At 42.4% G+C, this 15,046-nt stretch overlaps 1 protein-coding gene across 1 annotated transcript in view; it reads left to right on the top strand.

Moving 5' to 3' along the window:
• Positions 1–15,046, top strand: part of LOC129395544 (cAMP-dependent protein kinase catalytic subunit PRKX-like) — a 138,486-nt gene that overhangs the window by 54,135 nt on the left and 69,305 nt on the right. Inside the window, 1 exon segment of the mRNA XM_063602029.1 lies at positions 12,976–13,095. Coding sequence (XP_063458099.1) covers positions 12,976–13,095 — 120 coding nt within the window.

The raw sequence follows: 15,046 nt of genomic DNA, 5'->3' as shown, positions 1-15,046 counted from the left end.
AAGTGATCCTCCCTCCTCAGCCTCCGAAGTAGCTGGGACTACAGGCATGTGCCACCATACCAGGCTAATTTTTTTATTTTTAATTTTAGAGATGTGATCTCACTTTATTGCTCAGGCTGGTCTTGAATTCTTGGCCCCAAGAGATCTTCCCACCTCAGCTTCCCAAAGCACTGGAATTAGAAGCATGTGCCACTGTGCCTGGCCAATTCTATTTTTGAATTTAACATTTTTAGCACCAGACAGTTGTTAAATCATTAAGTATCATTTTATTATTTGTTTATTTATTTAGATGGAGTCTCACTCTGTCGCCCAGGCTGGAGTGCAGTGGTGCGATTTCAGCTCACGGCAACCTCTGCCTCCCAGGTTCAAGTGATTCTCCTGCCTCTCAGCCTCCTGAGTTGCTGGGATGATAGGCGTGTGCCACCATGCCCGGCTAATTTTTATGTATTTTTAGTAGAGACGGGGTTTCACCATGTTGGTGAGGCTGTTCTCAAATTCCTGACCTCGTGATCTGCCCGCCTCGGCCTGGGATTACAGACATGAGCTGTTGCACCTGGCCAAGAATCATTTTATAAAATCTAATCTTACATAGTTTATGAGGTAAAGGGCCTTTTGGCTTAATTCGCCTCAATGGTCCAGAATGCTATGCCAAACTGGGACAATTGTTTAATTGTATAGTGTTCAGCATATGGGAGGTATTGTCCTTGCAAAGCCACTGTGGCGCCTTGTGTGTCTGTTTTGGTGCTGAGCTCTCTAGAGAGTGTATTGTCTATATAATGAACATGCACTGTTTAATATGTAAGAGAAAAGAACTGTTAATATTTTAAATCCCACCCAGTTAAGCCAAGAACAATACTGCTTACACAAAGGGCTTCACTTGGCCTTAAAGGTTTGTTTTGAGGGCAAGTCTAGATGTTTTTATTATTATTATTTTTAAAATTTTCCTCTTTTTTGAGACACAATCTTGCTCTGTCGCCAGGCTGGAGTGCAGTACTGTGATCTCAGCTCACTGCAACCTCTGCCTCCTGGGTTCACATCATTCCCCTGCCTCAGCCACCCGAGTAGCTGGGACTACAGGCGTGAGCCACCACGCCTGGCTAATTTTTGTATTTTTAGTAGAGACGGGGTTTCACCACGTTGGCCAGGCTGGTCTTGAACTCATCTGAGGTGACCCGCTGGCCTTACCTTCCAAAGTGCTGTGATTACAGACTTGAGCCACCACTGTGCCTGGCCTATTTTGGCCTATTTTTTCTTTTTTCTTTTTTTTTTTGCAGAAGGAGTCTCGCTGTCTTGTCCAGGCTGGAGTGCAGTCGCATGATCTCAGCTCGCTGCAAGCTCTGCCTGCCAGGTTCACACCATTCTCCTGCCTCAGCCTCCTGAGTAGCTGGGACTACAGGTGCCTGCCACCATGCCTGGCTAATTTTTTGTTTTTTTTTTTTTGTTTTTTTAAGTAGAGGTGAGGTTTCATCGTGTTAGCCAGGATGTTCACAATCTCCTGACCTCGTGATCTGCCCACCTCAGCCTCCCAAAATGCTGACATTACAACCGTGAGCCATTGCCTATTTTTTAATTTTCTAAAAACTGGAAACAGGTTCTCACTATGCTGTTTCCCAGTCTAGTCTTGAACTTTTGGGCTCAAGGAATCCCCCCCGACTCCTCAGCTTCTGTAAGTGCTGAGATTACAGGCTTGAGTCACTGGGCCCAGCCTAGACTTTTAGTCCAAAGAAGATAATAGGGGGAGGGATATGTCTGTAGGTGAATGAGTGGATCTTTCCCTTCTCTATCCTGGCATTTTCTCTCCTTCATCTCATCGATTAAAATTCTGGTCTGTGTATTTGTTTCGTTTTTGAGTTATTTTGTGTTGGTTGATTTGTTTCTGTTTCTTTTTTGTCAGTACCCCTATTGAAACACAAATTCTCTTTTCTCTGTCCTGTGTGCCCACCATATTGCCTGGTAGGATGACGTGTTAGAGATGCCCACACAGACCTGGGGAGAGATTGGGCTGTGTTCTTTCTAACACCGCCACAGCACTGATAATAACATGCAGTCACAAACACTCCATTTACAAAGACAAAGAGGGGTGTTTTCTGCTTCCAGTTTTAGTAATGTGTGCTCCTAAAATTTTTCTTTATCTAGGGCAACACTGTCCAGTAGAAGTCCAACGCAAATCCCATGTTATTTTAAATTTTCTAGTGTAGTCATGTGTTAAAATATAAAACAAACAGGTGGAGAAAATTTTCATAATGTAGTTTATTTCAGTAATTCAGTACATCCACAATATTTTCATTTCAACATATAATTCATACAAAAATTGAGATATTTTACATGAATTTTTCCTGCTCAGTTTTTGAAATCCCATGTGTATTTTACACACACAGTTCATTTATATCAGGGTGCCGATTCTCATCAGAAATAATAATGGATCTGGTCGGGCATGGTGGCTCACACTTGTAATCCCAGCACTTTGGGATGCTGAGGTGGGAGGATCGCTTGAGCCTAGGAGTTCAAAATCAGCCTGGACAACATAGTGAGACACCCCATCTAAAGAGAGAGAGAGAATGGGTCCTCCCTCCCCTCCCTTTTGAGAAAAGCCTGACAAATTTATTTGATCATAGTTTTACATGATGCATCATGTAAAACCAGAATGAACACCCAAAGATACCCAAATTAAAAAAAAACCTATTTTTATGCTTAGGTTCTATGAAGCAGGGACAGCCATGTAGAAATGTGATTGGAAAAAAGTGTATGAGCTGATGGGAATAGACTGAGTGGGGAAATCCAGCCAGGCCTGACAGCTCAGAGTCTTCTTTTTTAAAAAATTTATTTATAAAGAAAATAAGTGTGTTTCTTACAGTTTTGGAGGCTGAGAAGTCCAAGGTCAAAGGGCTGCAGCTGGTGAGGGTCTTGTTGCTATGCTGTAATGTGGCCGAAGGCAGGACATGGGCAGAAAGAGGAAAGGTGTCAGTTCAGGTCTCTCTTCCTCTTCTTATAAAGCCAGCAGTCCCATTCCCGTCATGAAAGTCCCACCTTTTTTTTTTTTCCTTTCTGATTTTATTTTAATTCAATACCTTTTGGGGAACAGTTTTTTTTTGTTTTCTTTGTTGCATGGAAAAGTTCTTTAGTGGCGATTTCTGAGATTTTGTTGTATTTGCCATCCAAACAGTATACACTGTATCCAATGTGTAGTCCTTTTTTTTTTTTTTTTTTTTTTTTTGAGACAGAGTTTTTCTCTGTTACCCAGGCTGGAATGCAATGGTGCCATCTTGGCTCACTGCAACCTCTTCTTCCCCGGGTTCAAGCAGTTCTCCTGCCTCAGCCTCCTTAGTAGCTGGGAATACAGGCACATGCCAGCACGCCCATCTTATTTTGTATTTTTAGTAGAGATGGGTTTTCACCATGTTGACCAGGCTGGTTTTGTAATCCTGACCTCCAGTAATCCACCCTCCTTGGCCTTCCAAAGTGCTGGGATTATATGTGTGAGCCACCATGCCTGGCTGTAAATTCTTTTTTTGTTATTTTATTTGGAAGTCTAATTCAACAAACCAGAGATAAAATCTTGCATATATTCACTTGTTTATAAATTTGACAAACCGTGTTACTGTCCAGTTAATTCATGATGTCTATTTAAGATTAAATGGATGAAGATGGTTTACTATATAACGTGCACCAATTATTTTACTTAATGAACATGCGAAAATCTTAGAAAATGCTTCGTTACCATCTTGATATATTGCTTTCTCTTTTTTTGTTTTTGTTTTTGAGACAGAGTCTTGCTCTGTCACCCAGGCTGGAGTGCAGTAGTGCAATCTCAGCTCACTGCAAGCTCTGCCTCCTGGATTCAAGCAATTCTTCCGCCCCAGACTCCCAAGTAGCTGGGATTACAGGCACCCACCACCATGCTCGAATAATTTTTGTATTTTTGGTAGAGACGGGGTTTCACCATGTTGGCCAGGCTGGTCTTGAACTCCTGACCTCAGGTGACCCACCCACCTCTGCCTCCCAAAGTGCTGGGATTACAGGCATGAGCCACTGATAGGTTGCTTTTACAAAGAACTGCATCTTTCTCTGTATGGGTAGTGTAGCTTCTGTAACTTTTTTTTGTGTGGGCTTTTTCTCCTTTTTTTTTTTTTTTTGACCTTCTTTCTAACAAAACATTTCTCTTCTGGCCTGGCCCCAAGGAAGTTGTGTTCATGGGCAGATAGATGGCTCTGCCCCTGGTTCAGGATTCAAACAGTACATGTACTTTTTGAATAAAACTTAAAAGAAATTTACCAGTGTACTGTGGACCACTACAGAATAGATGGAAGTAAACAGGGAGGCTTCATCATGAATGACTTTTTTTATTTTTGAGATGGAGTTTTACTCTGTTGCCCAGACTGGAGTGCAGTGGTGCAATCTTGGCTCACTGCAACGTCTGCCTCCGGGGTTCAAGTGATTCTCCTGCCTCAGCCTCCTGAGCAGCTGGGATTACAGACACGCGCCACCACAGCCAGCTAATTTTTGTGTTTTTAGTAGATTTGGGGTTTCACTATGTTGGTGAGGCTGATCTCAAACTCCTCACCTCATGATCTTGCCCCCTCAGCCTCCCAAAGTGGTGGGATTACAAGTGTGAGCCAATGTGCCTGGCCTTTATTTTTTATTATTATTATTATTATTTGAGACAGGACCTTATTCTGTCACCAAGGCTGAAGTACAGTGGTGGGATCTCAGCTCACTGCACCCTCAGCGTCCTGGGCTTCAGCAGTCCTCCCTTCTCAGCCTCCCAAGTAGCTGAGATTATAGGCATGTACCACCACAGCTGGCTAATTTTTGTATTTTTAGTTAAGACCTGGTTTCATCACGTTGCCCACGCTGGTCTTGAACTCTGGATCTCATGTAATCTGCCCACCTCGACCTTCCAAAGTGCTGGGATTACAGGTGTGAGCCAACACACCAGGTCTTGAATAACATTTTTGAATGTATCCCAGAAAGGTAACGTTTTCATTTTTCTCTTATAGCATGGGGTAAAAACACATTTAAGCATGTTGTGATTAAGTTTTCTACTCACTACATGAATCTCTGTCTTTGTTTTTTGTTTCTTTATTGAGACAGGGTCTTGCTCTGTCACCCAGGCTAGAGTGCAGTGGTGTGACCATGGCTCACCGCAGCCTGGAACTCCCAGGTTCAAGCAGTTCTCCTGTGTCAGCCTCCCAAGTAGCTGGGACTACAAGCCTGCACCACCATGCCTGGCTAATTTTTAAATTTTTTATAGAGATGGGGTTTCACTATGTGGCCAGGGCTGGTCTCTAACTCCTAAGCTGAAGCAATCCTCCCGCCTTGGCCTCCCAAAGTTTTGCGATGACAGGTGGGAAGCACAGTGCCCCTGCCCTCCCCTCTCTTCCACCCCTCCCCTCCCCTCCCTGCCCATCTCCTCTACTCCCCTTCCCCCGTTCCTTTTTTTTTTATTATTATTTCTTTTCTCTCTTCTCTTTTCCTCTACTCTCCCTCTTCCTCTCTTTTCTTTCTTTATCCTGTTAACTGAATGACTCGTATAATACTTATTTTAAACCACTGCTCATGGTGACTTGGTATTTGGCTTTCCTAGGTTGTCAATATGTTGAGATGGTTTTCTTTTTCTTTTGTGGCTTGCTTTCATCAGGCTCTTGTTTTCTAACAGCAGTATTTCTTATGTTTGTATTTTAAATATTTTGCACACACTTTATTATATATTATCTGGATAGCTCCCCTAAAAGACTTGATGGCCAACTAGAATTATTTCTGGTTTTATGAAATGGTCAAAATAAAATACTGATGCATTTAATATGATTTTCTAAGTCAAATGCATAACACAAGCATCCCTTATTTGAAATACTCGAGACCAGAATTGTTTTGGGTTTTGGGTTTTTTCAGATTTTGGAATATTTGAATTACCTTTACCTGTGAGCATCCCTAATTCGAAAATTTGAAATCCACTGCTCCAGTGAGCATTTCCTTTGAGCTGTGAGCATCATGTCAGTGCTGGAAAAGTATTGACTTTTCGAGCATTTCAGATTTCAGATTTGGATTAAAGATGCTCAACTTGTATACACCTGTCTTTAAACTATAACAGGTGATTTCTTTCTCTCCAACAGTTCTTTTTTGTTTGTTTGTTTTTGGTGTTTTTTATTTCTCTACAACAATTTTTTGTTTTTTTGTGTGTGTTTTTGTGTTTCTTTTGAGACAGGGTTTCACTGTATTGACCAGGATAGTCTTGAACTCCTGGCCTCAAGTGATCCTCCCACCTTGGCTTCCCAAAGTGCCAGGATGGTATCCGTGAGCCACTGCATTGGGTGCAACAGCTCTTTCCTAGTTCTTCTGTTGTAGCATTTTAAGTCCAGATGTTACATTGATTACTGTCCTCTGGGTTTTTATTTCTAGCATCTAGGGGTAATATTGAACCTAATCTTTTGAAATTTCTACTTAATCCTTTCAAACACACACAGGAATAGAGAGTAGTTCATATTGAAACCTTGTGGTCCCATCACCCAGCTTCGATTGTTATCAAAGCTTTGCCACTTTGTTGGTTTTTTTCTCTTTGCCCATTTGTTTCTTGAGTTATTTTAAAGCAGATGCACTCCATCCTATCTCTAATAGTTAACTCCCTTTAAAAAAGAAATTCAATGCATTATCACATCTGACCAAACTAATTTTTTTAGGAAAAAAATCCAGCCTGGGCAACATAGCAAGACCTCATCTCTGCAAAACATCAGAAACAAAAAAATTAGCCTTCCATAGGTTAAATCCACCCTGCTGTATGTCTGTTAATAAAGTTTTATTGGAACACAGGCACATCTTGGGGGATATTTCTAACAGAGACCATGTGATCTACAAAGCCTAAAGTATTTGCCATCTGGCTCCTTAGAGAGAATATTTGCCCACTCCTGAGCCAGTCCATTTGCTTTGTGAACGGTTAAAATTGACCAGGAACTTTTTGCAGTGGAGTATTATTTGACCATGAAAAGGAATATAGTTCTGACACATTCTACTCCACATTGGTAAACCTTCAAAACATGATGTAGGATGAAATAAGCCAGACAAAAAAGGGGCCCTAGATTCTTCTAAGTCATAGGGACAGAAGGTAGAATGGTGGGTGCCAGGGGCTGGGGAGGTGCAGGGAAGGGGGAGATACTGTTTCATGAGGAGGGAGTTTCTGTTTGGAATGATGAAGTTCCACCAATGGATGGTAGAGAGGGTTGCACAACAAGGTTGATAGGCTTCCCGCCACTGAACCATACACTTAAAAATGATTAAAATGGAAAATTTTATGATAGCTGTATTTTACCAAATAACTGTATACATAATTGTAATATTTAATTAGACATAAATAATACATCCTGTAGTAAATTTATATATTTAAATATATTTATCTCTTTAATATATTAAATATTTAAATATATTCATATGTAAATTTAATATATAAATATATTAATGTAATGTGTTAATTAAGATAACATAATGTATTAATATAATATATTCCGATTATATTTGAAACAAATACAATGTAATTTTTAAACATAATTATATTTTAAAAATATATATTTAATATAATTATATAATAAACTGATATTTTATATTTAATTAAATGTTACATATGTAATTAAACTACTGAATACTTTTATATGCTCATAAATTATGATATAAATATATATTTAGAAAGTTATATGTAGCTATAATTATACAGTATCCATAGTTTTCTATATATAATTTCATAAATGTATATTTATAATTTTTTAAATTTAAATTTATATATTAGTATGTGTTACACATTTAGTGTTTAGATTATATGTTCAAATTTAAATGTATACATTTATAAATACATAATTATTTTATATATATTTCATAACGTCAGAAAAGTCTTTCTACTTACTTTGGACGTTTTCCCTTAGCTTCTTACTTTTGAGCATTTAATGGAAGCCAAGGAGGGCCTGAGATGTTGAGTCTGTTTGCAGTCGGTGTTGTTACTGTCCCTTCAGCCCTGTTTAATTTTGCTATAGTTCATACTAGGAGGTGGGTATTACTGTGCCGAGGTTGGTGACAGACACACTTCTCCCTGCTGGTCAGTGGTGTTTCGGAACCATAGTCACCTAGGAAACCCCTCCCAGGGCCTGGGCTGGCCATCGGAAGCTGTCCCATGCTTGCGGACATGCACCTTCTCCCTTGACAGTCCTGAAATTCTCAACTGTTTGTTCCCATCAGACAGTTCTAGGAACTGTGATTGTGTCCCTGTAAAAAAACAACGATGAAAAACTTTCCTTTTTCTGAGAAACCCCCACACCCTGCTTCTTGATTGCAACCCAAGATCCTATAAGAAAAGGCGTGTAGTATTTTCATCATGAGTACTGAGCTAACATCTATTTCCTGAATTACCAAATGTAGAGAAAACACTCCCATACTTTTCTGATGAAAAGGAAAAAAATCCATTCGTTTCTGTAATCAAGAGTAAAAGCTGTCATCAGCTGTCCATATTCTTCATGAGCCCCTCTGTGCCCCTGTTAGCTGAGTGACATGCTCACCATGTCGTAAAGCCATGAGGAGAGACAGAAAGTGAGGCTGGTGACGCCACCTGCTAGGACGTAAGAGGGACTGGACTGAAACTGAACTGGGAGATGTCATCCATTTCTCTCTCTTTTTCTCTTTTTATTATGGTAAAATACCCTTAAAATGTACCGTAGCAACCATCTTTATTTATTTACATTTTTATATTTTTTGAAACAGGGTCTTGCTCTGTCAGCCAGGCTGGAATGCAGTGGTGCAATCATGGCTCACTGCAGCCTCCAACTCCTGGGCTGAAACAATCCTGTTGCCTCAGCCTCCTGAGTACCTGAGACTAGAGGGGTGAGCCACTATGCCTGGCTAATTTTTAAATATTTTTGTACAGACAGGGTCTTGCTATGTTGCCTAGGCTGGTCTGGAACTCTGAGGCTCAAGTTATCCTCCTACCTTGGCCTTCCAAAGCATTGAGATTATAGGCATGAGCCACTGTACCCAGCCCGTTTGAACCATCTTAAGTTGCATAATCTCATGGCATTTATTGCATTTACCATGTCGTGCAACCATCACCTCTCTCTAGTTCCAGAACATTTTCACGATCCCAAAAGAGAACTTGTATCTGTTAAGCAATTATTCCCCATCCTAAGCCAGGATGGTCTCATCTTAACTTGATCGCAGCTACAAAGATCATGTTTGCACATAAGGTCCCACTCACAAATACTGGGGTTTAGGACTTTGGGGGGTGCACCGTTCAGCCAGTGCAGGTGTGGCGGAAGGCGTGGGCATTAAGAACACAGGAGTCATTGGATATCTATACTTTATAGATAATCCTATCCTTAGCTCTGTTTCTCCTTCGTTAACATGGCCTCCTCCCTCCCCTCCCCCCGGCCATAGTGAAACTAAGAACAGTGAGAAAACTGAGAACAGCAGGTGTCACCTTCCTTCTACCCAAAAGCCAGGTGAGCAAAAGGAGATAGGAGCAGGGAAGTGGATAATTCACTGCCCAGACCAGTGGTCTCGACATAACACTCAGGCTGTCTCATCTCATATTCATTCATGCAGTCAGCATCTCTCCATAGCAGCGTATGCCTCTCTGTACATTCAGCTAGGCATTGGGGCTTTTTGCAGGAAGGAGTGACTCTAACAGGGCAGGAGTCCTCCTGAGGCAGTTAGAACCTGGATACTTATACAACCTTAGGTGTGTGTCCTTACCCTAACATGGAGCCAAAAAGAGCCTCATCTTTTTAAAGGTAAGTGGAAGTTGCAACTAAATGCCTATAGGATGACTTGCGGCCACTTCTACTTTGGGTTCGTATCAGCTAAGTTCTATGCTTTTAGCTACTTTCAGGCCATTTTGGATGGGCTAGCAAGGTGAAAATACAAAATTAGTAGGCCAATAAGTCAGTCGTCTTGCAGAGTAACAGAAATGTTATGCATTGAATCAACTAGGGTGTACTTGGAGTTGATTCCGCTGGGAGGGGCTGGGGAGAGGATGTTTCTAAAATAATGTGCATTGTACTTTCCGTTTGTAGACTTAAGTCTAATGAGTGAGAAGCACTTAATAGGACCACAAGGGGATCCTTGTTCCATGCTTAGATCTAGCATGCAGATAAACTAAGCCCCTTCCCACATTCCTCCATGGGAAGGTAACTTAATTTCTCTCCTTGTCTTCTTTCTTTCCTGACTTGTATCTGCCAGAGCCTGCAGTACTTTTTTTCTTTTTTTCCCTTGAGACAGGGTCTTGCTCTCTTATCCAGGCTGTAGTGCAGTAGTACTGTCATGCTCCCTGTAGCCTTGAACTCCTGGGCTCAAGTGATCCTCCCATCTCAACTAGCTGACACTACGAGCACCTGTTAGCATGCCTGGCTTTTTTTTTTGAAATGGCATTTCGCTCTTGTCGCCCAGGCTGGAGTGCAGTGGTGCAATTTTAGCTCACTGCAACCCCCACCTCCTGGGTTCAAGTGATTCTCCTGCCTCACCCTCCCAAGTAGTTGAGATTACAGGCGCTCACCACCATGCCTTGCTAATTTTTGTATTTTTAGTAGAGACAGCGTTTCACCATATTGGCCAGGCTGGTCTCGAACTCCTGACCTCAGGTGATCTACCTGCCTCTGCCTCCCCAAGTGCTGGGATGACAGGCATGACACCGTTCTTGGTCTTTTTTTTGGTAAAGAAGAGGTCTTGCTATGTTGTCCAAGCTAGTCTGAGGCTCCTAGCCTCAAGCAATCCTCTTGCCTTAGCCTCCGAAAGTATTGAGATTACAGGTGTGAATCACCATGCCTGGCCTTGCAGTACTTTTATTTCATGGATGGCCGACAGAATTTGAAATTTGGATGGCAACCAGTTTGTTGTTATCCCAAGGGCTTACAGATTAGTGTGGAAAAGTCTGTTGTCTGGAAAGAGGTGGGGTATGGAGGTGTGGTGGGGAAGGGAAGGAAAGATAACAGTAACAACATTTTGGGTGGGTTCCTGCAAGCAGGAAGCTGAGGAGCTGAAGCCAAGATACGTGCCCACACCACTGCAAACAGTGTGGACTCAGGCAAGATGTGCTGGCTATAAAATAGGCTTTGCACATGCTTGATACATTGTGCAAAGAACTCGAGAGTGGATAAACATGTACATTACCAGGCTCTATGGAACTTGCTTTTTGTTCTCTTTACATTCAAAAAAATATGTAAGTATATATTTTTTAAAATGTAAAAAAAAAATTACATATATAAAAATATATTATAAAAAAGAAGGGCCTTTGCAAAGCATCTATATTTTTTTCCCCTCCAGGGGTGTTGCTTCTTTCTGCCTGTCTACAGACGGGCCCCACACACCAGGCTAGGAAGCATGTGTCAGGAAGGGTGGATGTGGCCTGCAGGTGTGCTATGGGTCTGAATTGCTGAAAGCCTGAAGCGACATTCTACCCAGCAGTAGAGTGCCAATTATGGCCTAGACACAGTCCCCTCTTTGAGGTTACTGATACTCAGCTCCTTTCCAGCCCATGAGTCTTCCAGCTTCTGCTGCAGTCGTTGTTATGTTGCCCTGACTTTGTTTAGCAGTTGCTTCTGTAACCAAAACACAGGTTCAGCCCCTTGCCATTTGCAGAGTGCAATTAGCAAGAGCAAGGTCTAGTGTAAAGAAAGTGAGTTTTTATTCCAGAGCTTTCTTAGGGTAAGAAGTACAGGCTTCCTGCTTGAGGCCACCCCTTTGTTTTCGGAGCACAAAGCAGGCACTTTTAAAATGGCATGCAGGGGAGGAAGTGTATTTCCGTCTTTACACTGGTTTCCGGGGGCAAGAAATGTTTTTTTTTTTGCAGAGGGTAGAGAGTGAAAGAACACATACATAAGCTCTGCTGACCATCCAGTCTCAGTTACAAGTAAGGACTCTGCTCTTGCACTTTTTTTGGGGGTGGGGAGAGTCTCACTGTGTCGCTCAGGCTGGAGTGCAGTGGTGTGATCTTGGCTTACTGCAACGTCTGCCTCCCAGGTTCAACTGATTCTCCTGCCTCAGCCTCCCAAGTAGGTGGGATTACAGACATGCATCACCACACCCAGCTAATTTTGTATGTTTAGTAGAGATGAGGTTTCGCTATATTGGCCAGGCTGGTGTTGAACGCCTGGTGATCCACCTGCCTTGGCCTGCCAAAGTGCTGGGACTACAGGCATGAGCTACTGAGCTGGCCTAACTGAGTTCTTGAATTATTCTTTTCAGTGACACTTTTTTTTTTGTTTGTTTGTTTGAAGGATAAAGGATTTTTTAAAATTAATTTTATTTACTTATTCATATATTTACTTTAAGAACTTTCGTTTTAGGTTCAGAGGTACATGTGCAGGTTTGTTATATGGGTAAACTGCATGCCACTTGGTTTACGAATTATTTTGTCACCCAGGTAATACACATCATACGTGACAGGTAGATTTCCCATCCTCATCCTCCTCCCACCCTCCATCTTCAGGCAGGTCCAGGTATCTGTTTTTCCCCCTCTCCGTGTCAGCGTATAGCCAGTGTTTAGCTCCCACATATAAGTGAGAACATGTGGTATTTGGTGCGTGATGTGAGTCCACTTAGGGGAATGGCCTCTCCACCTCCATCCATGCTGCTGCAGAGGACATGATCTTGTTCTTTTTCCTTTAATTAATTAATTTTATTCTTTATGATTTATACTAAGACAGGTATAAATAACTCAAAAAAAATGAGGTTTTTTTTTTGCTTCTGAGTAACAGTGGTAACAGTACCAGCAACAGGAGCAAGGATGATAAAACCAATTCTTAGCTTCCAAGCCCGTTAAGAAATGTTTCTATGGAAAGAAATCAGCGAAAACAATGTTACTGTCTTTACACATTAAAATATGTGCACAGGAGGGTAAACGGAGCGTGGTTTTACTCAACGAAGTTATTGTAACAATCAGAGCTTCTAAGGTGACTGCATTAGCCAAGCACCACTGAGTGTTGTGGGGGCCTGTCTCTGTCGCCCATATAGGACTTGGACCCTCTGTGGAACACCCGAGTACCTAGCCCCCAAAGTCATTCAGAGCAAGGGCCACGGAAGGGCTGTGGACTGGTGGGCCCTCGGCATCCTGATATTCGAGATGCTTTCGGGGTAAGTAGAGTCTCTGTAGAGAATCTTCATCTTACAGGCCAGCACTCCCTTCCCCCACCCATTCGTCCACTCGGCATTTCTGTAACCTTGAAAACGGTACGTGAGTGTCACAAACACACAGTGTGGCTGCACACACATCTGCTGCCCTGCTGAGGTTGGCAATGTGAATTAGCAATTGAGCTTGTGTGAATAAGAGGCAAAAAACCCAAACTTGTGAAGCAACCACCCATGCATGCCCATTGAGATTTTTATATTGAAATATCCATATCTTCTTTAAATATACAATTAACATTCTGGGCTGCTCTGAAGGTAGTGAGTTATCTCAGTTGATTTTCACAGTCAGCTACCAGTTGAACTCCTTACTCTGCTTTTTCTCCCCTTATCACTTCTGTGCTTGATTAGTCTTAGAATTTAAAAATTAAATACAAAAAATAACCTTCTGCACTGACGCTTCCTGAAGCAATCTGCAGAGCTCAGGAGGGCACAGGTTGGGTCAGTGTAAATCAGCCAAATACAATTGAGTGGTTTCTGGATGAACAGCTGGCAAGGAAGGCAAGAATGTATTCTTTCCTAAAACCCCAGACTTATACCAGGAAGGAGTCCTGATCTAGACCCCAACAGAGGGTTGTAGGATCTCTTGCAAGAAAGAATTCAGGGAAAGTCCATAGATCAAGTGAAAGCAAGTTTATTAAGAACGTAATCCTGTAATCCCAGCACTTTGGGAGGCCGAAGAGGGTGGATCACGAAGTCAAGAGATTGAGATCATCCTGGCCAATGTGGTGAAACCTGTCTCTACTAAAAACACTTAGCTGGGCCTGGCTGGGTGCTCCTGTAGTGCCAGCTACTTGGCAAGCTAGGGCAGGAGAATCGCTTGAACCTGGGAGGCGGAGGTTGCAGTGAGCCAAGATGGCACCACTGCACTCCAGCCTGGTGACAGAGTGAGATTCCGTCTCAAAAAAAAAAAAAAAAAAAAAAGAAAGTAAAAAGTAAAAGAATAAAAGTATGGTTACTCATTAGGCAGAGCAGCCCCAAGGGCTGCTGTTTGGCTATTTTGGTGGTTATTTCTTGACTATATGCTAAACAAGGGGTGGATTTTTCGTGAGTTTTCCGGGAAAGTGGTAGGCAATTCCTGGAGCTGAGGGTTTCTCCCCTTTTTAGAGCATACAGGGTAACATCCTGACCTTGTCATGGCATTTGTAAACTGTCATGGCCCTGGTGGGAGTGTCTTTTAGTACCTAATGCATTATAATTAATGTATAATGAGCTGTGAGGATGATCAGAGGTCACTGTTGTCACCATCTTGGTTTTGATGGCATTTGGCCAGCTTTACTGCAGCCTGTTTTATCAGCAGGGTCTTTGTGACCTGTATCTTGTGCCAGCCTCCTGTCTCATCCTGTGTCTTAGAATGCCCTAACCGTCTGGGAGTGCAGCCCAGTAGGTCTCAGCCTCATTTTACCCGGCCCCTGTTCAAGATGGAGTCACTCTCGTTCCAACGCCTGTGATACCTGTGTTGGGTGAGATTTGGAAGTCAGGAGGGGTGCCATCCCCCCAGCGACCACATAACAGAGAGGTCGGTCATTTGTTGGGATGTCAGCATGATTGAGTGTTCAAGTCTAGCATATGCCTGAGACAGCTCCACTATGACTTAAGCAGAAATGCAAAGGAAGCACGCAACACTTGGAAACCCAGGACGTGGGTGTCATCCTCGTTCCGTTGTTAGTGCTAAGATGACTCAGTAGCATGGCACTTTTCCAGATAGGAACCTGTAGGAAGGAGTGAGCTACGTGTCAGAGGAACTGTTGCACCGTGTGGCTCTGCACGAAAGACTCTTCTCTAGGATGAAGACGAGAGGAAGCCCAGCCAGCGAGGGCCCAGAACACTGGTTGGGGGATCCTCTGCCGCGCTTTGCCACAGCCGACACTCTGTCTCCTAGGTTCTCTCTTTTCCTATT

This window comes from Pan paniscus, chromosome Y (genome assembly GCF_029289425.2).
Source record: "Pan paniscus chromosome Y, NHGRI_mPanPan1-v2.0_pri, whole genome shotgun sequence".
Classification (NCBI taxonomy): domain Eukaryota; kingdom Metazoa; phylum Chordata; class Mammalia; order Primates; family Hominidae; genus Pan; species Pan paniscus.
The sequence above is the reverse complement of the archived record's forward strand: the minus strand, read 5'-3'. Positions and strand labels throughout refer to the sequence as shown.